The 27032-nt window shown below is 39.7% G+C and overlaps 1 protein-coding gene across 4 annotated transcripts in view; it reads right to left on the bottom strand.

Moving 5' to 3' along the window:
- Positions 1-9599: 9599 nt before the first annotated feature.
- LOC128701183 (uncharacterized) overlaps positions 9600-27032 on the bottom strand; it is a 277363-nt gene continuing 259930 nt past the window's right edge. For 3 of the 4 annotated variants that reach the window (XM_070100572.1, XM_070100574.1, XM_070100573.1), the window contains exons 4-7: positions 26149-26278; positions 14093-14226; positions 11888-12116; positions 9600-9961 (exon numbers count right to left, since the gene is read on the bottom strand). In XM_070100572.1, the coding sequence (XP_069956673.1) occupies positions 9891-9961; positions 11888-12116; positions 14093-14226; positions 26149-26278 (564 nt within the window). In that variant the 3' untranslated portion in view covers positions 9600-9890. Of the gene's footprint in view, positions 9962-11887; positions 12117-13756; positions 13998-14092; positions 14227-26148; positions 26279-27032 lie in introns of those variants that run through there. The other variant, XR_011394052.1, reaches the window with a different exon arrangement.

Here is a 27032-nt window from a genome sequence, read left to right as displayed (position 1 = left end):
ATCATTTCGATGTTCAATAGTGGTTGTGGTAGTAGTAGTAGTAGTGGTAGTGACAAAAGTAATACAATATGGTAGAGCAATTAATTCGTACATGAATAAAAGGATATAAAATCTGTTACTTTGGTTACCCAAGTAATAGCTTTTATATCCTTTTACTCATGTACGAATTAATTGCTCTACCATATTGTATTACTTTTGTCACTACCACTACTACTACCATTACTACTATTGAACATCGAAATGGTACCTCACAAGTATTGCACCTCACTCTGAGCCTTTATATACCCTCTGTGTCCATGTATTGTTTGTAATGGCTTGATAAAGCTCCTGGAGAGCGAAACGTTGCCACAATAAATGTCACATTAGTTGCACTTGTGTCCTTTTACTTTACATATTGTCGGTAATTCTACCAACTTTATTACAACTATGAAAGTAAAGCATCCAAGGAAGCTATATAAGGGGTCTGGCCAGCACCTCACTATCAGATCCCACAACGGTTAAACACCTGACGCGCGCCGACCCAACTTGGATAGGTCCTTTGCACAACTCACCCCACAAACTATTCTACCCAAGAAAATTTAAAAATTATTTGTCCAGTGTATTATTAAATTATTCCCAAATTCTATCAATTATAAATGGATTTAATTTATATAAACCATATATTTCCTTTGGTTTATATAAATTAGATCCATTTATAATTAATAGAATTTGGGAAGAATTTAATAATACACTGGACAAATAATTTTTAAATTTTCTTGGGTAGAATAGTTTGTGGGGCGAGTTGTGCAAAGGACCTATCCAAGTTGGGTCGGCGCGCGTCAGGTGTTTAACCGTTGTGGGATCTGATAGTGAGGTGCTGGCCAGACCCCTTATATAGCTTCCTTGGATGCTTTACTTTCATAGTTCCTTGATAATGTGAGTAGTCACGAAAGCGCTTGGAATTTCTCTATTCTTTCAGAGTGGTTTTTTGCATATATATATATATATATATATATATATATATATATATATATATATATATATATATATATATATATATATATATATATATATATATATATATATATAATCTTTCATGGTTTATACAACTTTTGATAACATAGATGTGAAAGGGCTTCAGAAATTGAAGAAATCAGAGGGAGTAAAAAACCTTGTATTATACTGAAACTTTCTTTTTATGTTTTAAAGTGCACATTATATAAAAATGCTCTATAAAAGACATTATATAATAATGCTTTATATACGACATTTCATAAGAGAGGATTTTAAAATAAAACAGTAGAAGGTTATGCAGAAATTTATGATAAAATATACAAATTGTACTAAAGTTTTTCACTACACAATGATGATGAGATACATAAGAGAAACACACACCCTGGTCATGTAATACATATACAGAGAGCATACAAGGGTTTACGGCACTCTGTTCTACTCTAGTAGAGGAAATATATACAAGTGTATAAGCATACTTCTGGGAACTTTGTAAATATACAAGTATACAACCCCATCATATTTCTAAAAAAAAAAGGGCTCATGTTATCCAAATTAACCAAATGACCAGTAATCTAATATAATATTAATTAATTTATTCCGTATAATAGTTTCAGAAATGTAATAGTATATAAGACAGCCCATCAGACACAGACACACACACAGATGATGTGAAGTTAATGAGAAGAACCTAAGAGGCAGGGCCAGGAGCTGAGTCTCGACCCCTGCAACCACAATTAGGTGAGTACAATTAGGCGCGTACACACACACACAGACACACACAGAGGAGCCGAGTCTCAACCCCTGCAACCACAAATAGATGAGTACACACATACACACGATTCTGTACACCGTGTACGTCAGACCCATATTGGAGTATGCAGCACCAGTTTGGAACCTACTTCTGGCCAAGCACGTCACGAAAGTAGGGGAAGTGCGATGGTTTGCAACGAGACTAGTCCCAGAGCTAAGGGGCATGTCCTACGAGGAGAGGTTAAGAGAAATCGACCTGACAACACTGGAGGATAAGAGGGACATGATAACGACATATAAAATACTGAAAGGAATCGACGAGGTGGACATACACAGAATGTTCCGGAGATGGGACACAGCAACAAGGGGGTCACATTTGGAAGTGGAAGAGTCAGATGAGTTGCAGGAATGTTAAGAAGCGTTTCTCCAGTCAGAGTTGTCAGGAAGTGGAATAGTCTAGAAAGTGATGTAGTGGAGGCCGGATCCAAACATATCTTTAAGAGGAGGTATGATAAAGTTCACGGAGCAGGGACAGCGTGACCAAGTAGCGACCAGTGAAGAGGCGGTCCAGGAGCTATGAATCAACCCCTGTAACCACACTTAGGTGGGTTCAGTTAGGTAAGAACACACACACCACATGTGCATACACCACACATTCAACAGGCCAAGTGTCCCATCGACAAGTGTTTTTGACAAATGGTAACTACTAATAGTTTCTTTTGACTTGTATATCAGACAATCCATCACTGATAATTACTCCTGACTTACCTACGAGACAGCCCATCACTGAGAGTTATGTCTAAGTTATATTATTGCCAGAGTTATGCAAATAATCCAAAATTACATTTTATATTCATGATGAAACAGTAAGCAGTACTGTGTAAAGTAGAAATTAATACACTTTTAGAAATGGCTGAGCCATCCTTGATACAGGAGCCACAGCCAAGGATGAGACAGGAACCAGAGCCAACGATAATACAGAAGCCAGAGTAAGCAATGATACAGAAGCCAGAGTAAACAATGATACAGGAGCCAGAATAAACAATGATACAGGAGCCAGAATAAACAATGATACAGGAGCCAGAATAAACAATGATACAGGAGCCAGAATAAACAATGATACAGGAGCCAGAATAAACAATGATACAGGAGCCAGAATAAACAATGATACAGGAGCCAGAATAAACAATGATACTAGAGCCAAAGTAAACAATGACGCAAGAGCCAGAGTAAACAGTGATACAGGAACCAAAGTAAACAATGATACAAGAGCCAGAATTAACAGTGATACAGGAGCCAGAGTAAACACATCCTAACTGATGTTTACTTTTTGTATAGATAAATGACTTATTTTTCAAAGCAAAACAACACTAAGAAATGACTTGAAGTGTGCGGTGTTCATGACTGGTACACTGTGCAAGTGGTGTTCATGACTGGTACACTGTGCAAGTGGTGTTCATGACTGGTACACTGCGTAAGTGGTGTTCATGACTGGTACACTGTGCAAGTGTTCATGACTGGTACACTGCGTAAGTGGTGTTCATGACTGGTACACTGTGCAAGTGGTGTTCATGACTGGTACACTGTGCACGTGGTGTTCATGACTGGTACACTGTGCACGTGGTGTTCATGACTGGTACACTGTGCAGGTATTTGTGAACTTGGTGTTCATGACTGGTACACTGTGCAGTAATTTATTTTCAGTAACATTCATTATGAAAGACTGTCCATTCAAGGAACAACACCCTAGTGTTCGTTGTTTGTTCATGCAAGAACTAACATCCTGGTGTTCAGTGTTCGTCAATACAAGGACTAACATTCTGGTGTTCAGTGTTCGTCAATACAAGGATTAACACCCTGGTGTTCAGTGTTCGTCAATACAATGAACAATACTCGGGTGCTCAGTCATTCACTTAAGAAAACTCAAAACAGTACACAATTATAGATAAAAAAATATTTTTATAACCATTACATTTTGGATGTGACAATTTAAACAAGCAGCACCCGCTTTCCTCGTTTAATGACATATTATCCTCTGTATGGGGAAGCGTTAAACTGGTATGAGTATTTTTAATATTGTAAAATATTGCTACTGTAATATTAATATTTACTATTTTACTAGTAACATTAATATTAATTATTATTATTTCGCTAAATCTGATTGGGAAGGGAAGGTAGTTAAGTTTGTTGTAAGAAGACAATTCGTATTTCTTGGATCAAGAGCCCTTCACAAGGGTACGGACAGATATCGCAAAACCGTGTGTCAACGATGATCCGTTAAGGAAAGATTCTCATACACTTCCATTGTTATGCAATTACTAATGCATAAGGTGCAATGTGATCATCTTATGACACGAGGTGCAATGTGATCATCTTATGACACGAGGTACAATGTGATCATCTTATGACACGAGGTGCAATGTGATCATCTTATGACACAAGGTGCAATGTGATCATCTTATGACACAAGGTGCAATGTGATCATCTTATGACACGAGGTGCAATGTGATCATCTTATGACACAAGGTGCAATGTGTTGATCTTATGACAAGAGACGAAATGTGGAGATCTTACGACACGGTGAAATGTAATCAGGTGCTTTACACTGTCACTACTACTGTGACCAGGTGCTTTACACTGTCACTACTATACTGTGACCAGCTGTTTTACTACATTGTAAATACTAAAATCTTCATTACTAAACATGTGAATGTTCATCAAAAAATTCCAATATTTAACTAAAGAAAACACAGCAGTAACATTGTATGTTGTTATAAGCTACTTCCAAAACATTCCTCAATGCATCTAAAATTCTTAATGTCAGTACCTGACCAGGCGGGCTGTGGTTCGTGCGCTGGATTGCGTGCTGCCGGCAGTATCAACCTGGTTGATCAGACGCTGATCCATCGTGAGGCCTGGTCATGGACCGGGACGCGAGGGCGTTGATCCCCAGAACATCCTCCAGATCTGAGATCTGATATGTTCTTAATGTTCTCAGTGCTGCGTACTACAACTTGGGCCTGACGTACACGGTTTACAGTGTCATGAATGACTGCTTAGATGTCTAAACACTATTCTTAGGTTTACCAGACGAGTATTTGGTGCAGTAGTTATTTGGTTGATGTGTGCCTCAGGGGATATACACGGTATGATACTCACTCCAACGTCCTCCTTGAGTGAGGTTTTCAACCTTTGCTCCCCGAGCCTGTGCTCCATCTCCAGTTTTCATTGTCCTCCCCAAGCTTCGTAACTTTGGACATGCTGGAGCTAAACGCCAGGAGCCACTTGTCAGACCAGGCTTCTAGCCTGTCCAGATCCCTTTGTAGCCTTTCCTAGTCCTCGTTCACTTGTATTTTCGTGATTAGTTTCACGTCATCTGCGAACAGTAACACCTCTGATTCTATCCCTTCTGTCATGTTGTTCACGTACACAAGAAACAGCACCGGCACTCAGACTGATCCTTGTGGAACCAAACTCGTCACATTATACGGGTGTATTATACACTTGTGTTGTTATACAGGTGTGTTATAACACCTATTATACAGGCGTTTTATGTGATATACAGATGTGGTTATACACCTGCATTATACAGGTATTTCATATACCTGTTTACACAGCTGTTATTCTGATTTGTCACACACCTGCGATACACACATGTGTGTCACCTGCGATATGCACAGGTGTCACACACCTGCGATATACACAGGTGTTACACACCTGCGATATACACAGGTGTCACACACCTGTGATATATCCAGATGTGCCACACACCTGCGATATACACAGGTGTGTGTCACACCTGCGATATACACAGGTGTGTCACACGCCTGCGATGTACACAGGTGCGTCACACGCCTGCGATATACACAGGTGTGTCACATGCCTGCAATACACAGGTGTTTTACACTTGATATATACAGGTGTTTTACGCCTGATATATACAAGTGTTTTACACCTGATATATTCAGGTGTTCCATACCTGATGTATTCAGGTGTTCCATACCTGATATAGACAGGTGTTCTAAACCTGTGTTATTATACACCTGTTATATAGCTGTTATTCGCCTGTATTTCTATACGAGTATTATACACCTGTGTTATTATACAGGAATTCTCTTCTACAAGTGAATTGCTTGTAACACCTGTTATACAAGCGTGTTATACACAGGTTTGATATACACTTGTTCTGTTACACCTGTGTTTTACACCTGTTCTGGTATACGTATATTTATTATATAAGAGCGCTATTATTTAAGTATGCACTTATAAATCTTTGTTACAGATCTGTCTTGTTATACGAATGTGATGATATTCAGCTGTTTCCTGAAGTATTTACTAATTGTCAAGTACGTTACATTACAAGATTCGTCATTAAGAGACGATTACCTGCCTTGCAATGCATGAGAAAGTTATTTTCCCTATTGCAGAAACAAACTGTATCTTAACTCTGTAGACTATGAATAAAAATGAATAATGTTCCGTATTTATACTAATATAAACGCTAAAAGTCAATTGATACGGACATAATTATGATGTAAATATAAACTTTTCGCCTGGGCTGCAGTTTTATCATACGAGTACAGATCAATTACACTCCTGCACACGTCACTGCACTAACAAAACCCCTCGTGGGCGAAACAGTTAATACTATGTCTGGTCTTATATGTATATCTCATTTACATACTGAGGGTGTACAATTAATAGGTAAACATAAGCACAGTGATTAACAAATTCATTTATCCGGAACCTTTAACAGTGGGAATCCTCAATGCCCGTATAATGCATTCTTTATAATAGGAGTTAACATAGCATTTTTTTATTAATCAACAAGAAATTTCCTAATGAGCTTTATCTTTAGATATCTACTACAGCTAGATTCTAAACCAAAATATACAGCCTGTAGAAAATAATCACTCTAAAAGATGTATCTATCTTTCAGCGTTATTGATCAAAGTAAAGTGACATCTGCAGCATGTTGAAACAATGAAAGACTTGTAATATTAAGTAATAGTGTTTGGTCCACACAAGAATGAGAATTAACCACAGCTCTGCCCTTGTCAACAGCGAATTATAACCACTAACTTTATAGTCAACACATCGAACATCGTTATATATTATTTGTTATATAGTTCACCAGTGTTTTACGCTCAGTTTATCGTGGTTTCCTTTTATGCACGAATGAGTAAGTCCGTGTGGATGATTCATAGTAGTATTAGAGGCTCGATCCTTAGTCACAGCATCTCATCAAGGTTTGTGACCAGTTAGACAGTTGCCAACTGCTTAAGTTTATAATGGTGATTATGTGAGGAACTATATATATATATATATATATATATATATATATATATATATATATATATATATATATATATATATATATAAGCGACTATTGGCAGAAAGGTGGGCTAGTGCAAAGATGAGTAGTGGGGGGGGGGGTTGAAGAGGATTGGAATAGTTTTAAAAATGCAGTATTAGAATGTGGGGCAGAAGTTTGTGGTTATAGGAGGGTGGGGGCAGGAGGAAAGAGGAGTGATTGGTGGAATGATGAAGTAAAGGGTGTGATAAAAGAGAAAAAGGTAGCTTACGAGAGGTTTTTACAAAGCAGAAGTGTTATAAGAAGAGCAGAGTATATGGAGAGTAAAAGAAAGGTGGAGAGAGTGCAAAAGGAGAGCAGATGAAAGAGTGGGAGAGGCACAGTCAAGAAATTTTAATGAAAATAAGACAAAATTTTGGAGTGAGTTTAACAAGTTAAGAAAGCTTTGGGAAAGTATGGATTTGTCAGTTAAAAACAGAGTAGGGGAGTTAGTAGATGAGGAGAGGGAGGTATTAGGTAGATGGCGAGAATATTTTGAGGAACTTTTAAATGTTGAGGAAGAAAGGGAGGCGGTAATTTCATGCACTGGCCAGGGAGGTATACCATCTTTTAGGAGTGAAGAAGAGCAGAATGTAAGTGTGGTGGAGGTACGTGAGGCATTACGTAGAATGAAAGGGAGTAAAGCAGCTGGAACTGATGGGATCATGACAGAAATGTTAAAAGCAGGGGGGGATATAGTGTTGGAGTGGTTGGTACTTTTGTTTAATAAATGTATGAAAGAGGGGAAGGTACCTAGGGATTGGCGGAGAGCATGTATAGTCCCTTTATATAAAGGGAAAGGGGACAAGAGATTGTAAAAATTATAGAGGAATAAGTTTACTGAGTATACCAGGAAAAGTATACGGTAGGGTTATAATTGAAAGAATTAGAGGTAAGACAGAATGTAGAATTGCGGATGAGCAAGGAGACTTCAGAGTAGGTAGGGGATGTGTAGATCAAGTGTTTACATTGAAGCATATATGTGAACAGTATTTAGATAAAGGTAGGGAAGTTTTTATTGCATTTATGGATTTAGAAAAGGCATATGATAGAGTGGATAGAGGAGCAATGTGGCAGATGTTGCAAGTATATGGAATAGGTGGTAAGTTGCTAAATGCTGTAAAGCGCTTTTATGAGGATAGTGAGGCTCAGGTTAGGGTATGTAGAAGAGAGGGAGAATACTTCCCGGTAAAAGTAGGTCTTAGACAGGGATGTGTAATGTCACCATGGTTGTTTAATATATTTATAGATGGGGATGTAAAAGAAGTAAATGCTAGGGTGTTCGGGAGAGGGGTGGGATTAAATTATGGGGAATCAAATTCAAAATGGGAATTGATACAGTTACTTTTTGCTGATGATACTGTGCTTATGGGAGATTCTAAAGAAAAATTGCAAAGGTTAGTGGATGAGTTTGAGAATGTGTGTAAAGGTAGAAAGTTGAAAGTGAACATAAGGTGATGAGGGTATCAAATGATTTAGATAGAGAAAAATTGGATATCAAATTGGGGAGGAGGAGTATGGAAGAAGTGAATGTTTTCAGATACTTGGGAGTTGACGTGTCGGCGGATGGATTTATGAAGGATGAGGTTAATCATAGAATTGATGAGGGAAAAAAGGTGAGTGGTGCGTTGAGGTATATGTGGATTCAAAAAACGTTATCTATGGAGGCAAAGAAGGGAATGTATGAAAGTATAGTAGTACCAACACTCTTATATGGATGTGAAGCTTGGGTGGTAAATGCAGCAGCGAGGAGACGGTTGGAGGCAGTGGAGATGTCCTGTCTAAGGGCAATGTGTGGTGTAAATATTATGCAGAAAATTCGGAGTGTGGAAATTAGGAGAAGGTGTGGAGTTAATAAAAGCATTAGTCAGAGGGCACAAGAGGGGTTGTTGAGGTGGTTTGGTCATTTAGAGAGAATGGATCAAAGTAGAATGACATGGAAAGCATATAAATCTATAGGGGAAGGAAAGAGGGGTAGGGGTCGTCCTCGAAAGGGTTGGAAAGAGGGGGTAAAGGAGGTTTTGTGGGCGAGGGGCTTGGACTTCCAGCAAGCGTGCATGAGCGTGTTAGATAGGAGTGAATGGAGACGAATGATACTTGGGACCTGACGATCTATTGGAGTGTGAGCAGGGTAATATTTAGTGAAGGGATTCAGGGAAACCGGTTATTTTCATATAGTTGGACTTGAGTCCTGGAAATGGGAAGTACAATGCCTGCACTTTAAAGGAGGGGTTTGGGATATTGGCAGTTTGGAGGGATATGTTGTGTATCTTTATACGTATATGCTTCTAAGCTGTTGTATTCTGAGCACCTCTGCAAAAGCAGTGATAATGTGTGAGTGAGGTGAAAGTGTTGAATGATGATGAAAGTATTTTCTTTTTGGGCATTTTCTTTCTTTTTTGGGTCACCCTGCCTCGGTGGGAGACGACCGACTTGTTGAATATATATATATATATATATATATATATATATATATATATATATATACTAAAAATATTGGTTTACGCAAATCATTTAGCTTTCAAAAATTACGATCAGTAAGCTTACTGTTTCGAAAATATTTATAGAGTATTTTGCCCATTTTTCAACTACAGAAAAATAAGGGCAGGTGAAAATGTAACCAACGCTGGTGGCCCAAAATAAAAAAAAACCTGTGTCTATTTTTCTTTCTCAGCTTTTCCTCATGATCGTCTTTCTACCTAACGTTATGGTCACACAAAGATTTATAAAATATTCCATAGCTAATATCACAACTATATTCTGTATTAAGTTGACGGCGTTAATAAACTGCTCTTCAAGTATCCAGGTTGAACAACAGTAGTGGCAGCAACAGTAGCAGCAGCACCAGCGAGGAACACCCTGCACCTGCAGTACAAGCAACACACGATTAATGAAGCACTTTATTATTAGTAGTATTAAGAAGCCCGCGAAGGCCATTCAGAGCAAGGAGTGGTGGAGGCTCGATCCTCCATCCACAGATCGTGAGGTCCCACTCTTACAACCAGGTTTCCCATGCGTCATGATGCACTTGCAGAAGCGTAAAGGACATCCTGATTTTAGATAAATATCTTTCAAATTTTCTTCCAGGTGAACCCCCTTCCCTAAAAAAATGACGTAAAAGATGCAGACATATTGCATATACATCCATCAGTGTACATATATATGTCGTGCCGAAGAGGTAAAACTAGCGATTTTGGCTTAACAGCAAAGCTGTTCTTGCTGAATAAGGCAAGGGAAAATTTGTGTATGCAATAATTTCGCAAAACTGATTCTGACCCTAACGAAAAAAAAATATGTTTCATTGTTTGTTTATTACTAATTTATTGTAAATTTATCTAAAATATATTTAGCTGGTTTAGGCTAAATAAAATTGCACTTGTTGTAATAAGTTTTTTTTTTAAAGTTTTCTAAGGTTCTTTTGGTACAAAATTATTAATTTTGCAGTAACATAAATGAAAAGATATATCTTTAAACGTACAAGAGAAAATTTTAGAAAGGAATTAATTTTAAACGAGTTCTTGCTAACTGACCAGTTTTAATTATTCGGCACGACATTTTATATATATATATATATATATATATATATATATATATATATATATATATATATATATATATATATATATATATATATATATATATATATATATATATATATTAGTAAAAGTATACTTTTAAAACTTTTGCAGCAGTGTCTAAGAGTGTGTGTATATCACGATTAGCGTACTGAGGATTGATCCTCCAACAATCCTTGTGCTGAAAATTAACATTATTGGAGTATACTTAGTGACTGTTTCGGGGGTCAACGCCCCTGCGGCCTGGTTAGTGACCAGGCATCGTGGTGGATCAGGGCCTGATCAACCAGACTGTTACTGCTGGCCACACGCAAACCTACGTACGAACCACAGCCTTGCTAGTCAGGTACTGACTAGATGCCTGTCCAGTGTCTTCTTGAAAACAGCCAAGGGTCAACTGGGAGGCAGTTGAACAGTTCGACGATTACTGTGTTGTCTCTTAGCGTACTCGTGGAGCCCCTGGGGGGATGCATCTCCTGTCAAATCTTTTGCTTTCGTAGGGAGTGATTTTCGTGTGCAAATTTGGTACTAACCGCTCTAGGATTTTCCAAGTGTATATTATTATGTATTGTTTTCGCCTGCGTTCCAAGGAATATAAATCGAGGGATTTCAACCGTTCCTAGTAATTTAGGTGCTTTATCGTACTTATGTTTGCCGTGAAGGTTCTCTATACATTCTCCAGGTCAGCAATATCACCTGTATTGAAAGAGGCCGTTAGTGTACAGCAATATTCCAGCCTAGAGAGAACAAGCGATCTGAAGAAAATCATCACTGGCTTGGCGTCCCTAGTTTTGAAGGTTCTCATTATCCCTCCTATCATTTTTCTAGCAGATGTGGTAGGTCAACTATACAAACGATCATTAAGGGTACGTGCAACTTATTCACCTTCAGTTCTGGGTAATTTCATCCCTGAATTAGGGATTAATTTCTCAGCATACATACACAGATAACTTTCTCCGTATACTTAGCCTTGCTGCTCTTGTGTGTACATCATTCTGCATCCACAACATTTTTGGGGGAAGGTCACACGGAGAATCTTCCCACAATATTTACCTTTTGTTTCAACAAGTACATCATGACGGACTAAATAAATGATTTCTGAAATCTGAAAATGTTATTGTTGACTTTTGGTACTTTATTTACCATTTAAATAAATTTTGTATCTTAACCAGTGACTCCATGTACACAAAAGAAATATATACCTGTTTGTACTTACCCCCTGTGGAGGCGCCCTCCCGCGGGGAACTTTCTATGTACGTGGAGTCAGTGATGATGACCTCCGTGGAGAGCCTGTACACGTGCAGGATGGAGGCTGTGCAGCGAAGGATAAGCACACCTTGTTGGAAGTGTTCATGTTGTAACAGCATCTGTAGACCAGACCATGATGCTTCACACCCGTCACTGTCTGTCTCACCAGGATACACCACTACTGTCTCTCGCGATGCCTGTCAGTAATAAATACATATCCATATGTACATTTCTTTCTTATATGGGAGTCACTAAGTGTATGAGCAGGAGGCAAGGCTCGAACCTCTGTGCGCTAAGACGAATGCACTACCTATTATTATTATTATTATTATTATTATTATTATTATTATACATATATGTTCAAGTACTAAATACGTAGGAGTCATAAAATGTAAGCGTAATGAGAGGTAATCAGGTTGAAAATGAAGAAGTGGGGGGTAAGATCAAATTCTTGGATCAAGAGATTGTCACCTTCCTAACATAGGTAGTCTCTATCGTTATGTTATTAGACAAAGAATGGAGCTTCCACTATTTATGCTGAGTGACCCAAGCGGACACGGACGGGGTATGAAGTCTAGCCCATATGGGTTAACCACTTCATATAAATTACATAAATTAACACAGACTTATTACAGTGATTGTTTTTTTAAGTTAACATGTCACATTGATTTTCTTTAATATAATATTACCTGCTACTCTCTTGCTAGTTTGTACATTACATTGTAACTCCACATATTTATTTATTTAATGTCTTTGCAAACAGTACACTGAGATTTTGCATTTACAATAGTGGGTTGCAATGCAAAGAGAACCTCTATTATGCCTGGCATTATGGGCCAACTTAACATTATTGGCTTACAGACTACTTAACACTAAGGATTATATCATAGTTGTACAGTAGGATAGTAATTATTTCATAGTTGTACAGTAGATTATTAATTATAAGTGAATCTAATTTATATAAGACAAAAGATATATTCATATATTCAAAAATGCTTTTTGTGAAAACAATGATTCAATTTTATTCCTGTCAGCAATGGATAAAAGGTTCAAAGTGATTGTTGAAGTTATGATGTGGGAGAACATAAGTGAGTATGTGTGTACTGAGTATTTAGCATTTAGTCTAGGGTGATTAAGTGGCTTTTGAGGCAACTATTACTTACAAATTCTAGAAACATGAAAATATAATAATAAAGCGCTAACTAGGTATTCCCAGTAAGGGGATACCTGTAACTGCTTCTTAATTTTTTTTAAATAAACACATATTACTTATAATGAAGAATCCGCTAAGAAAAGACTTTGAAATGAGCTGAAGTAACAACTCTCAATTTTTTAAATACATGACAGGAAATCCTAGCATGAACCCGGGCTTCTCAATGTCCCATATCATATTCCTTCCTTTGTGATCCCAACTTCTCCAAATCCTCCTCATCCTAAATCAAGAAAGAATAAATTATTTGCACCAATATACAGCTGAACAAACAGCCGATCATCTATCTCAACCAGACAATTCAGTGGACCTCAAATAGCTGTGTGGATACAATATATGTAAGAATATCAGTGGTTATTGTAATATCTAGAGTTACTCACGACCGCCAAAATACCGATATATACATCCACGATCCTGTTCAGCAAAAACATTCTTTCACTACAGTACTATTATACAATACATACACAGCCAGAACTTAGATTTTAGCAATTTAGCAGCTTTCCAAGCTGTGGCAGGTTAATAACACTATCACCATACTGACCACTAAATACTGAACACGCTTGTATGGTACAGACTACCAAAACTGGCATAGAACTTCAAGAAATACGAAAACACAGGACTGATTACCTCTCGACACACCAGACACAAGGGAAGCATTAGACGAGTGCAGTAGATTTGGCGCTCACCGGGTGGTAACAAACGTCTCTGACGGTTTCCAAGGATGAAGAACTATACTCGTATGTTGCGTCCAAGGGAGTTTGTGAACTTGCATAACCCACCCTAATTCCTTTCCTGGCCAAAATTCCTTCCCTTGGACTTGAAATTTCTTCCTTGGGGGTCCAAATCGACCCCACAGTGAACCACTGACCTAAAACGAGTCACGCTTACCCTCAGAAAGGAATATTGATTTACAACCACAAACATAATTATAGCTCAGTGTTGGTAAAATGAGATGTAACTAACCAGGTGTCCATTGATATGCCAAGCGAGGGTGGTGGCTGGATAGGAGTAAGGGGATGAGCAGTTCAGCAGCAGCAGATCACCAACTTGATAGTTCTCCCGTCGCCCTGTGATGGTCGGGCCCCGCGCTGGAATGTCTGGAATTTTTTTTTATATAATTATTTACCTACTGCAGTGTAAATACGAGTCAGGTAAAAGATGGCCGGTAACAGTGTCAGCAGGCAAGAGGCCTACTAACACTGAGTACTCTGCTCTACCTACGGTCAATATGTAGCGTGAGGCAACAATAAACTGTTACCTCTGTAATCTGCTTATTAACCCACACTACCATATATATGATAAAATATATAAATTATTTTGAAGTAAACACCGAGGTTACCTCATGAGATAAACTAAATATTTCTATCTAGATTAAAAACTATACTGTATTATCTAGATGGTGAAGGCAAGAATATTAAAGTAGAAGGCTCTCTTCCCACTAACCATTTCCTCTGGTCACTACCCGCATGAAATACGGAGAAAATTTGAGACATTCCAAATTAAAAAAACAGTCTTGGTGAGATGAAAGCGGATGGAAAGTATAGACTATGGAATACTACTTATTAGCACTGTTCATACCGCAAATGCTCTTATTGCTCGTCTGTTATCCAGGGAACTGTGTGCATCAGTAGTCCCTCTTCTACTTACTACTAGTTATTAGTTCTGGATATTGTCGTGCAGGTGGACGCCCACCACAGCTACGACTACCATAACCACCCCTTCTATATCTACTTCTGTCACTGTTACAGTTAATTTGTATCATTCGTAAAAACTGAGAGATCTCCCAAAGAAGTTTATGGAAAAAAAGGTTTATCGGGACCAGCAGCTTCAACTGAGGTCCAGCGCTGTGGGTCATCTACCAGATGACCCACAGCGACGGTCACAAACTTGGAGAGAATCTAGGCTTCTCCCTGAACCTCTCCAAATGTAAACTAGTGTATTCCAGCCAGGTCGCCAATAAGTCACAGCCGCCATGCAAGGCACTGGTCCGGAACAAGCTTTTCTTGTGATAACGTTTTGCTCTATATAGAGCTTTATCAAGTTAAATTTTGTTCTGCACTAGAGTTTTTACATTATTACTGTGTTAAGTTCATTGACAGTAGTACTCTTCCCATTGTAACTTCTATCCCGGCGATGGATATATTCTTACTGAGGTTTATACTGCCTCTAAGAGGCAGGCTATGTGCTCCCGGAGAGAGAGCGGAGGATGGAGTTTGGTTTTGTCTGTCTTAACTTTTAACTACTGTGCGGTGTGCCTGTGCTGTATATACGAGGTGGAAAAATTCACCATCATGTCTTATATTTCTTTCCTGAGCGGACCATAAAGGCAGTGGAAGGTCTCTGTTATATCTCTTAAAGCTCAGCCGAGATGATCATCATAAGGCTCAAACACGCGTCAGGAAAAATGTTACTTCTTTTGATAAATAATAGCACCACTTCCCGTACGAGTGGAGGATGGAGAGAAACACTTGTGTTTTTGTCAACCATAAAATGTCGAGTTGGTGGTTGCCACACATGTACTCCCGTGTTGGTGATTGCCACACATGTACTCCCGTGTTGGTGGTTGCCACATACACGTACTATCGTGTTGGTGGTTGCCGCGCACACGTGCTCTCGTGTTGGTGGTTGCCACACACACGTACTCCCGTGTTGGTGGTTGCCACACACACGTACTCTCGTGTTGGTGGTTGCCACACATGTACTCCCGTGTTGGTGGTTGCCACACACACGTACTCTCGTGTTGGTGGTTGCCACACATGTACTCCCGTGTTGGTGGTTGCCACACATGTACTCCCGTGTTGGTGGTTGCCACACATGTACTCCCGTGTTGGTGGTTGCCACACACACGTACTCTTGTGTTGGTGGTTGCCACACACACGTACTCTCGTGTTGGTGGTTGTCACACACATGAACTCCCGAGTTGGTGATTGTCACACATTTTCTCACTCTGTGTTGACAAGAAAAACTTCAAGGTTGAAGTTCCTCATAATTAATGTCTTTCACATACAAGTTTCCTTTAATTAAGTTCTCGACACACATATACATAACTAATAAAGTCCTTGGTTCGAAAAAGTGAAACTTTTGTTGTGTAAAATTCCCACTTTACTCAGCAAGACTGTGCGCCAAGTTTGTATACAATAGTTTTGTTGGTAAAGTTAGTAGGTACAGACTATGATCATGACACTATGTTTTTTCTTCTTCCAGTTTTGCTGTCGTGGAGTCATCTTGTGCATTTCAGGTTCCATATTTTTGCTTCTCTTGGGACCATTTAGAATGTACATGCACTTCAATTTTTTTAAGAGTATGTGGCCATTTTGATATCTGCCATTAACGGTGATGAATCTCTGGAAAAAAAAAGTTTATTTTATTTAATTAATATAAAACAACGTATCAGATGCCGTGGACTAAGACAAAAAAATAAAATTATATACCTAGATATCATTGCGAAATCGTTTAATACTAAAACACCTACCACTCAACCTGGCATTAAGACAGACGCCCTTTAGTTTCTAAGGCTAAACAGCCATTTTGAGAACTTTACTATACTAAATCCAGATGCACTATTAACGTCAGGTGCGAGTAGATCGAGGTGTGGGAGTGTGCGGAGAGAAGATCGAGCCCACCATTTTGCGATAAATGACCCAAACTGATTTAGCGCTTCATATAAGTATAATATAATAATACAGGATTCGAAGACGTACGAGTGTAGATGGTCGTTTCTGGTCTCGTCTGAGGCTCTATTTTCAGAGTTTGCCGATGCATTCGTTTGTGATTTACAGTTCAATACATACACTGAAAGCGAGGAGATGCTGGTTATGACGCTCACTGACTCTTGTAAACCAATACTTCTCGGCTCTACTCAATTACGGATGGGAGTTCCTATGTTTTACAAACTAAGAGCTGCTATCTTTTCTCAGCATTATTTTAAAGAGATACTCCAGGTGTTGAAAATATTTAGCGTTAGGCAATATACATAATGATACTAGGGTAAAGCTAGAGCTAAGGAGAGCTAGAGTTTATATTTGGCAGATGACTCTCTTATGAGTCAGATGGAGAATAAATGATCACTGATAGATTGATATCAATGGGAGAGGTACAACCAGAATGAACCTGCTTTTGGTTGCCCATCTTATGGTGTTATACTGTAACTGTATAATGGCTTCATACAATATTAGTCCAGCTGAGAGGATCTCTGAAACATGAGAGAAGGTAACGAAAGATGTGAAAGCTCTTTATCCAGTGGTAAACCAAGCTCGACTCCACCTTGGAAAATTTTCTTCAAAGGGATTACCATGTTCATACCAAACAATCCCTCAAATCCAAACTCCGTCCCATATACATAACAGTAAGGTTCCATCCAGTGCTAAAATGGTTGATCGAGTCAGAACAAGTTGAAGTTCGATGTGGGCTACCTAAATATTTATTTTACTAGTTCAGAAACTAAAGACAGAATGCGATTAGCAGGTCATCCAAGAGAGATGTGAATACTCAAGAACTATATTATGTGTGGTGACAGCCTTGCTGGTAAGGTTCGTAACATAGGTTTTCATACTCATTGGAGGTCAAAGATCACATTCGTGTAGACTATTTGAGTGTTGTATGTTCAATGCCTTTCCCTGATCCAAACACCGGTTCTATTGGTAACATCACAATATTTTGTGATTGTTACCACCCAGTTATCCAACCACTAGTTCTAGTGGTAACATCACGATGTTTAGTAACTCACCACCCACTTATCCAAACACCAGTTACAACCAATCTTCATAATAACGAGGTTTCGCTTTAAGTGTAGCTAGGTAATATGAACTTCCGACTTTTTGTATATCTTTGTTACGCAATTGTTGGTGACATCCTCCTCTTGTACCCGCTACTGTCAGCAGTTATATCGTCATGTTTAGTGATTATCATTACGCGTGTTTATCCAGGAACACTTTTTTTCAAATTCGAAGTTTATTCTCTATAAGGATTACAATGCTGAGTTTACAGAATTTGGTTATTGTGTGGTTTACGTGTAGTAAAATAATGATTACAGAGTGTACCACTAGAACACCTAGCATGGCTAGGCATTTCGGGCAGACTTAGTTTAATTCTTTATTTTAAAATATTACAAATTATGAGGTAAGTTGGTATTATGGCTAAGTGACTAAATACTAGTTTGACTTGACCCGCTCTCACTTGTCCCAGGTCCTTTTCCCCTCCCTCCCTCCCTCACCCTATCTCAGCATACAGCCCTCCTATGTCAATCACCAGCCACAAAGTCCACACAAACTCCTTTATCTCTCTGCCTCATTTCCCCAGTCCCACCTTACGCATTTCCCTCACCTTCCCTCTCTCACTTTTCCTCTCCTTCCTTTTTTTTATGCTTAATGTCCTATTTCGCTCATCTTTCCTCTGTTCCTCTTATTCTCCCTTTCCCTTCATCTCCCCTCTAATTCTTCCCCCCCCCATTATCTCTTTCTCCTTTATTCCCTCTTCCTTGCTTCATCTCCCTCCTTGCCTGCCTTTCTCTACCACCTGCCATCACAATAATCCCGCAGTGTCAGCCGGGATCAACTAAGTCTCAAGAAGTACAATTTATTCTACAGAGTTTTCCAACTGGTCCTGAGGACGCTGCCCTCCACTTATCACCTCGTGTTGTGTGAGGATTCCCTGCTCTTAACCCCCTTCCTCCTACACACGTGCGCACATACACACTGTACGTCAGGCCCATATTGAAATATGCAGCACCAGTATAAACTCACACCTGGTCAAGCACATCAAGAAATTTGAGAAAGTGCAAAAGCTTGAAGCAAGACTAGTCTCGGAGCTAAAAGGTATGTCCCACAAGGAGAGGTTAAAGGAAGTCGACCTGACGACACTGGAGGACAGCAGAGATGGATGGATGGGGGGCATGATAACGACATAAAATACTGAGAGGAATTGAAAAGATGGTTAGTGACACCTGGATAGGACAGCTGGTGTCACTGGGTCAGAAGCCGTGCTCCTTCCTTAAGTGGTGGTGACCTGACTGGGTGGGCCATTGGTCTAAGCCGGAGGTTGACATGGACCTGCCCCGCATGGGCCAGTAGGCCTGCAGCAGTTTTCCTTCTTTCTTATGTTCTTGTTTCAGAGATGGGACACAGCAACAAGGGGTTACAACTGGAAATTGAAGATTCGGAAGGGTCATAAGGATGTTACGAAGTATTTCTTCAGCCACAGAATTATCAGGAAGAAGAACAATCTGGAGAGTGATGTAGTGGAGGCAAAATTCCCGTATCAATGAATAATAGGTGCACACGAGTTCAGTGTTCAGCTAGGCACTAAGGTTCCACAACACCACGTCGGAACGCAAAAAAAAAAAAAAAAATAGTAACAGGGGAAAGGAATCAACAGAGAACGAACTTGAAAATTACTCCATTAACCTGATGGGAAATATTTCAGGCTCCTTGGTCAGTAACTGTCACTGAGCGACGTAGACCGGGCTGCTTCTTGAAGACTTTGCCTACACGAAGCGAAAAAGTTTAAAACTCTTGAAGTGAACCTTGCGTTTAAATGGGTATCCCTTGAATTCCCCGTATTCTCCCCTTACAGTCCTCATTCTCGCTAATTCTCTCTTCCATCCCTCCAGCTGCTATATTTCTCTCTCTCTCTCTCTCTCTCTCTCTCCTATTTAACCCATTGCTTGATTCTCCCTTGCATTCTCTACTCTCCGTTATATCTTTCACCCTCACATCGATCCCTCTCCTCACCAACAAACCTACAAGTCCAGAGTTGTGCGAGGAAGGCCATGGGCAAAATGCTGAAAGCATTTTGGTGTCAAAAACGGCAACGATGTTTGTCTTAATGCGACTTCACTCTCTACCAGTTCTCGTTCTGTCTTGCAACATTTTCTTGTTGCTTGCTCTTGCTTTCTCTTCTTGCTTTTCATGACTGCTACCTCTTCTTGCTGAATGCGTTCTCGCAATTTGCTATTACCCTGCTTCCTCACTACCCATTTTAGGTGACATTCTGTTTTCTTGAAGCCTTACTTCTGTACTTCACCCTCTCCCTTTGTTTTATCCTCTGGATACCCAGACCTTTTTAATATATCACATGATGCATCTTTACTGATCCTCTAAACTGGAGTTCGTTCAAGCGTGAGAAACTTGGACAACGGGCTCTCGTCATGTTAACGCTACACATCGTCAGAGTTTCACTGATAAAGGTATCAGGTGGGATCATAGACGAGAATAAACAGGGTATATATTGGAAAGAACTGAACTGAAATATCCTTAGCACTTCACACTTGTCGGAATCTTATACCATCTCTCGCCGGATTCCTCGTTTACGTTTGGATATGCTAATTAATGCGCTTCACCTGGATTTCTTTGCGATCGAATTGGAATGACCAGTTTCTTTTCATACCTAATATTTACGATTCTCGCCTTTAATAACACAATGAGTGCTTGAATTTTGTAAAAGTAATTAATTTTAATACAGCGATATGACATCATATATCACATGATATATATATATATATATATATATATATATATATATATATATATATATATATATATATATATATATATATTCTTTCAACACACCGGCCGTATCCCACCGAGGTGGGGCGGCCCAAAAGAAAAAACGAAAGTTTCTCCTTTTACATTTAGTAATATATACAGGAGAAGAGGTTACTAGCCCCTTGCTCCTGGCATTTTAGTCGCCTCTTACACAACGCATGGCTTACGGAGGAAGAATTCTGTTCCACTTCCCCATGGAGATAAGAGGAAATAAACAAGAATAAGAACTAGAAAGAAAATAGAAGAAAACCTACAGGGTTGTGTATATATATGCTTGTACATGTATGTGTAGTGTGACCTAAGTGTAAGTAGAAGTAGCAAGACGTACCTAAAATCTTGCATGTTTATGATACAGAAAAAAAGGACACCAGCAATCCTACCATCATGTAAAACAATTACAGGCTTTCGTTGTACACTCACTTGGCAGGACGGTAGTACCTCCCTGGGTGGTTGCTGGCTACCAACCTACTACCTACTACTTTTGCGGCACGACATATATATATATATATATATATATATATATATATATATATATATATATATATATATATATATATATATATATATGTATGAATGTCGTGCCGCAAAAGTAAAACTAGTCATTTAGCAAGAACTCGTTTAAAATTAAGACCTTTCTAAAATTTCCTCTTATACTTTTAAAAATAATTTTTTTTGATTAACGTTAAAATAAAAATGAATAATTTTGTACCTAAAGAACCTTAGAAAACTTACCTACCCTTATTATAACAAACATAATATAATTTAGCCTAATCCAACTAAATATATTTTAGACAAGTTTACAATAATTTAATAAACAATGAAATATATTTTTTTCATTAGGTTCAGAATGATTTTTGCATACACAAATTTTAGCTTGCCTTATTCATCAAGAAGAGCGTTGCTATTTAAGCAAAAATCACAAGTTTTACCTATTCGGCACGACATATATACAAGGAGAATGGAGAACTGGGAATTATGATAGAGCATACAAGGTGGAAGTAGTGTGTCAGGCAGCAGCATGGATCACTGTTTACTCTCCAGACACTATTAAGAAATTTAAAAGAAAACATTAAAAAATTTGACTGAGCTAATTACACAGCCTAATTAGTATGTCAAAATATATTGTCTTGTTAATGAGAAAACAGGGACGGACGCAGAGCCCAAAAATGACTTATTCACATGAATATGTCATGTGAATGTGACTTATTCACATGAATGTCATGTGAATGTGACTTATTCACATGAATATGTCATGTGAATGTGACTTATTCACATGAATGTCATGTGAATGTGACTTATTCACATGAATATGTCATGTGAATGTGACTTATTCACATGAATGTCATGTGAATGTGACTTATTCACATGAATATGTCATGTGAATGTGACTTATTCACATGTCATGTGAATGTGACTTATTCACATGAATATGTCATGTGAATGTGATTTATTCACATGGCAAATATTAAAATATATTATTATTATTAGTTATTGTTAGTGGCACGCCGAAGTATAGGTATCGGCCGGTTTTATGGTGTCGGTAAACAAGGACCGATACCAGCCGATACTTTTTAAAATATTAATATTATAATTGTGTTTAAAAATATTATTATTAACGTCTACCTCACGATTGTGAGAGTTAGTCAGTCACACACACACACACACACACACACACACACACACACACACACGCGCGCGTTTGACACAGTTCCACACAAGAGATTGGTGCAAAAACTGGAGGACCAAGCAGGGATAACAGGGAAGGCACTACAATGGATCAGGGAATACTTGTCAGGAAGACAGCAGCGAGTCATGGTACGTGGCGAGGTGTCAGAGTGGGCACCTGTGACCAGCGGGGTCCCGCAGGGGTCAGTCCTAGGACCAGTGCTGTTTCTGGTATTTGTGAACGACATGACGGAAGGAATAGACTCTGAGGTGTCCCTGTTTGCAGATGACGTGAAGTTGATGAGAAGAATTCACTCGATCGAAGACCAGGCAGAACTACAAAGGGATCTGGACAGGCTGCAGACCTGGTCCAGCAATTGGCTCCTGGAGTTCAATCCCACCAAATGCAAAGTCATGAAGATTGGGGAAGGGCAAAGAAGGCCGCAGACGGAGTACAGTCTAGGGGGTCAGAGACTACAAACCTCACTCAAGGAAAAAGATCTTGGGGTGAGTATAACACCAGGCACATCTCCTGAAGCGCACATCAACCAAATAACTGCTGCAGCATATGGGCGCCTGGCAAACCTCAGAACAGCATTCCGACATCTTAATAAGGAATCATTCAGGACCCTGTACACCGTGTACGTTAGGCCCATATTGGAGTATGCGGCACCAGTTTGGAACCCACACCTAGCCAAGCACGTGAAGAAACTAGAGAAAGTGCAAAGGTTTGCAACAAGACTAGTCCCAGAGCTAAGAGGTATGTCCTACGAGGAGAGGTTAAGGGAAATCAACCTGACGACACTGGAGGACAGGAGAGATAGGGGGGACATGATAACGACATACAAAATACTGAGAGGAATTGACAAGGTGGACAAAGACAGGATGTTCCAGAGATTGGACACAGTAACAAGGGGACACAGTTGGAAGCTGAAGACACAGATGAATCACAGGGATGTTAGGAAGTATTTCTTCAGCCACAGAGTAGTCAGTAAGTGGAATAGTTTGGGAAGCGATGTAGTGGAGGCAGGATCCATACATAGCTTTAAGCAGAGGTATGATAAAGCTCACGGCTCAGGGAGAGTGACCTAGTAGCGATCAGTGAAGAGGCGGGGCCAGGAGCTCGGACTCGACCCCCGCAACCTCAACTAGGTGAGTACAACTAGGTGAGTACACACACACACACACACACACACAAGGTGGACGAAGGATGTTCCAGAGAGGGGACACAGAAACAAGGGGTCACAATTGGAAGTTGAAGACCCAGATGAGTCAAAGGGATGTTAGGAAGTATTTCTTCAGAGTTGTCAGTAAGTGGAATAGTCTAGCAAGTGATGTAGTGGAGGTAGGAACCATACATAGCTTGAAGAAGATGTATGATAAAGCTCATGGAGCAAGTAGAGAGAGAACCTAGTAGCGATCAGTGAAGAGGCGGGGCCAGGAACCAAGTCTCGACCCCTGCAACCACAATTAGGTGAGTACAGTTAGGTGAGTGTACACACACACACACACACACACACACACACACACACACACACACACACACACACGAAAAGTTAGAAGAAAAACTGGCTGCCATTTAAAGAGCCCTTTTTAAGGATACCTAATAATAATAATAATAATACAAATAATAATAATAATAATAATAGACATCGTGTATAAATAAATATTTGCGCATAGTGTCTTGATCAAAATAATACAAATTATTGACCAAATTTTTAAAGCTATTTTATGAAATCGTGAAAGATAAAGCAAGATAAAGCAAGACTGCTGACCAAATAGCCAGCGACAATATTCAACAGTATTTTTTTTGTTAAATCTAGAATCATTTACCAAGCATAACATAACATAACATAACATAAAAAAAAATGCATTGACAATTATGTGTAAATGATTCCAGTCCAAGTGAAATATTCTTCATTCGTGTACTAAAGAGATTATCCACATTTAAAACAAGGTTATACAAACATTTCTTCATATTCGTGACTCACTGTTTGCACAGCTTAAACTTTCCATGAACAGCCTTTCCTTCCGATGAGTATTTTGTCTATTTGAGTTTGTATACCTGGAGTTTACCTGTAGAGGGTTTCGGGGGTCAACTCCCCTGCGGCCCGATCTGTGACCAGGCCTCATGGTGGATCAAGGCCTGATCAACCAGGCTGTTACTGATGGCCGCACGCAACCCGACGTACGAACCACAGCCCGGCTGGTCAGGCACTGACTTTAGCTGCCTGTCCAGCGCCTTCTTGAAAACAGCCAGGGGTCAATTGGTAATCCCCTTATGTACGCTGGGAGGCAGTTGAACAGTCTTGGGCCCTGACACTTATTGTATTGTCTGTTATCGTGCTAGTGGCATGTTGCATCGTATGCCGAGTCTTTTGCTTTTTAAGGGAGTGATTTTCGTGTGCAAGTTTGGTACTAATCCCTTGGGATTTTCAAAGTGCATATATCATGTATCTCTCCCGCCTGCGTTCTAGGGAGTACAGGTTGAGGAACTTCAAGCATTCCCATTAACTGAGAAGTTTTATCACAGTTGTGTGTGCCGTGAAAGTTCTCTGCACATTTTCTAGGTCAGTAATTTCACCTGGCTTGAAAGGTGCTGTTAGTGTGCAGCAATATTCCAGCCTAGATAGAACAAGCGACCTGAAGACTGTCATCATGGGCTTAGCATCCCTAGTCTTGTAGGTTCTTATTATCCATCCTATCATTTTTCTAGCAGATGCAATTGATACAATGTTGTGGCAAGAGTGACATTTGCAACACACGATATGTACACTAAGAGGTTTATTTCTCTCAACGTATACGTACGGAGAGTTTACTTTAATACCTATTTTAGGGATTAGGGTATTCTTGTCTGATAGTGAACAGGTTACTCATTGTTTTATTGGCTAGTGTAATAGGCTTTAAATCCTGTTAACCAGCCTGGATTCATAACTCACATATGCCTGCAACACTGGTAGGCATTTGAGTTATAAATCCAAGTATTTTCAAAGATACATTACACAGAGATAAGAGGCTTAAGATCACAAGAGAAGGACCAGCTTCAGTCCCGGGTAAGATGGCAATATTCTTTACAACAGTTACTTCCCTGTTCACCTACTAGTAGCTGGTCATAGATACCTGAGTTTTGGTAAATTGTTGTGGGTGAAATCCTGAGCACGACGAGACGTTTGGGCAAGTCTCTATACACGTTTTCCCTATTCACCTAGCAGTAAATAGGTATCTACGTGTTTGTTTGTGGCATCTCGGGGAATGGTAGTATACCTTAGATAGAGCTGGGCTTGTAAATGACCTGAGGTACGATAACAGGTCTTTGACTCAGTTGAGGTTGGATAACAGCTCGTAACCTGTGAATGAACTGAGGTTGGCTAACAGCTTAGCTTTAAATAAAGTGAAGCAGGATAACAACTCTTAGCCTTTAAATGTGCAGAAGCAGGACAACATTCTCTAGATTTTAACTGCAAGAGCTAAGAGATAAAAACGCCTTCTCTACCAAACAGCACCTCAGACAGTCTCTATGGATACACCTTTAACATTCACAGGTCACGGACTTCTTCACCAAGGACAAATACCTCTAACATCTGGTAATGGATACAAATGCAGTCTAATGTAATCCTTTAGTGTCAATAATTGCATTATACCGCATTTGTCTCTTATTATTGTTTCGGTAGTTGATATAATTTTTGTTCAACTTCTAACAACTGTAACTGGGACACAAGTATGAACTGTTAAATAAGGAACCGTACCCACAAGAACCTCCACGGACACATGTACCACCCAGCAGCCATGAACACTTGTATCAAGGACACGTACCTATGACCGTCATGTTGGCATCCATGGTATCCTGCTCGAAGGTGTTGGCTAGCACCTCACATCGTAGCTTGCCCGAGGCGCGGTGATCGACGTGGGACAACACAACCTCGTGTAGCGTTGAGATACCCTCCTGCAAGGTAGGAAGGTGGGGCCCTGGTTATTACCATGTACTCACCTATTTGTGGTTGCAGGGGTCGAGTCATAGCTCCTGGCCCCACTTCTTCACTCGTCGCTACTAGGTCCAATGTATGGTTCCTGCCTCCACTACGTCACTAGACAGACTATTCCACTTCCTGACAACTCTGACTACAGAAATACTTCCTCACATCCCTTTGACTCATCTGAGTCTTCAATTTCCAATTGTGACCCCTTGTTTCTGTCTCCCATCTGGAACAACCTGTCTGTCCACCTTGTCAATTTCTCGCAGTATTTTGTATGCCGTTATCATGTTTCCTCTAATCCTCCTGTCCTCCAGTGTCGTCAGGCCGATTTCCCTCAACCTTTCTTCGTAGGGCATTTATCTTAGCTCTGGAACTAGTCTTGTTGCAAACCTTTGTACTTTCTCTAATTTCTTGACCTGCTTGATCAGGTGTGGGTTCCAAAATGGTGCTGCATACTCCAGTATGGGCCTGACGTACACGGAGTACAGAGTCTTGAACGATTCCTTATTAAGGCATCGGAACGCTATTCTCAGGTTTGCCAAGCGCCCATATGCTGCAGCAGTTTTCTGGTTGATGTGCGCCTCAAGAGATGTGCTCGGCATTATACTCACCCCAAGATCCCTTTCCTTGAGTGAGGTTTGCAGTCTTTGACCACCTAGCCTATACTCTGTCTGCGGTCTTCTTTGCCCTTCCCCGATCTTCATGACTTTGCATTGGACGGGG

The sequence above is a fragment of the Cherax quadricarinatus genome, chromosome 73 (assembly GCF_038502225.1).
Source record: "Cherax quadricarinatus isolate ZL_2023a chromosome 73, ASM3850222v1, whole genome shotgun sequence".
NCBI lineage: Eukaryota > Metazoa > Arthropoda > Malacostraca > Decapoda > Parastacidae > Cherax > Cherax quadricarinatus.
This window is presented reverse-complemented; position numbering and strand designations above follow the sequence as displayed.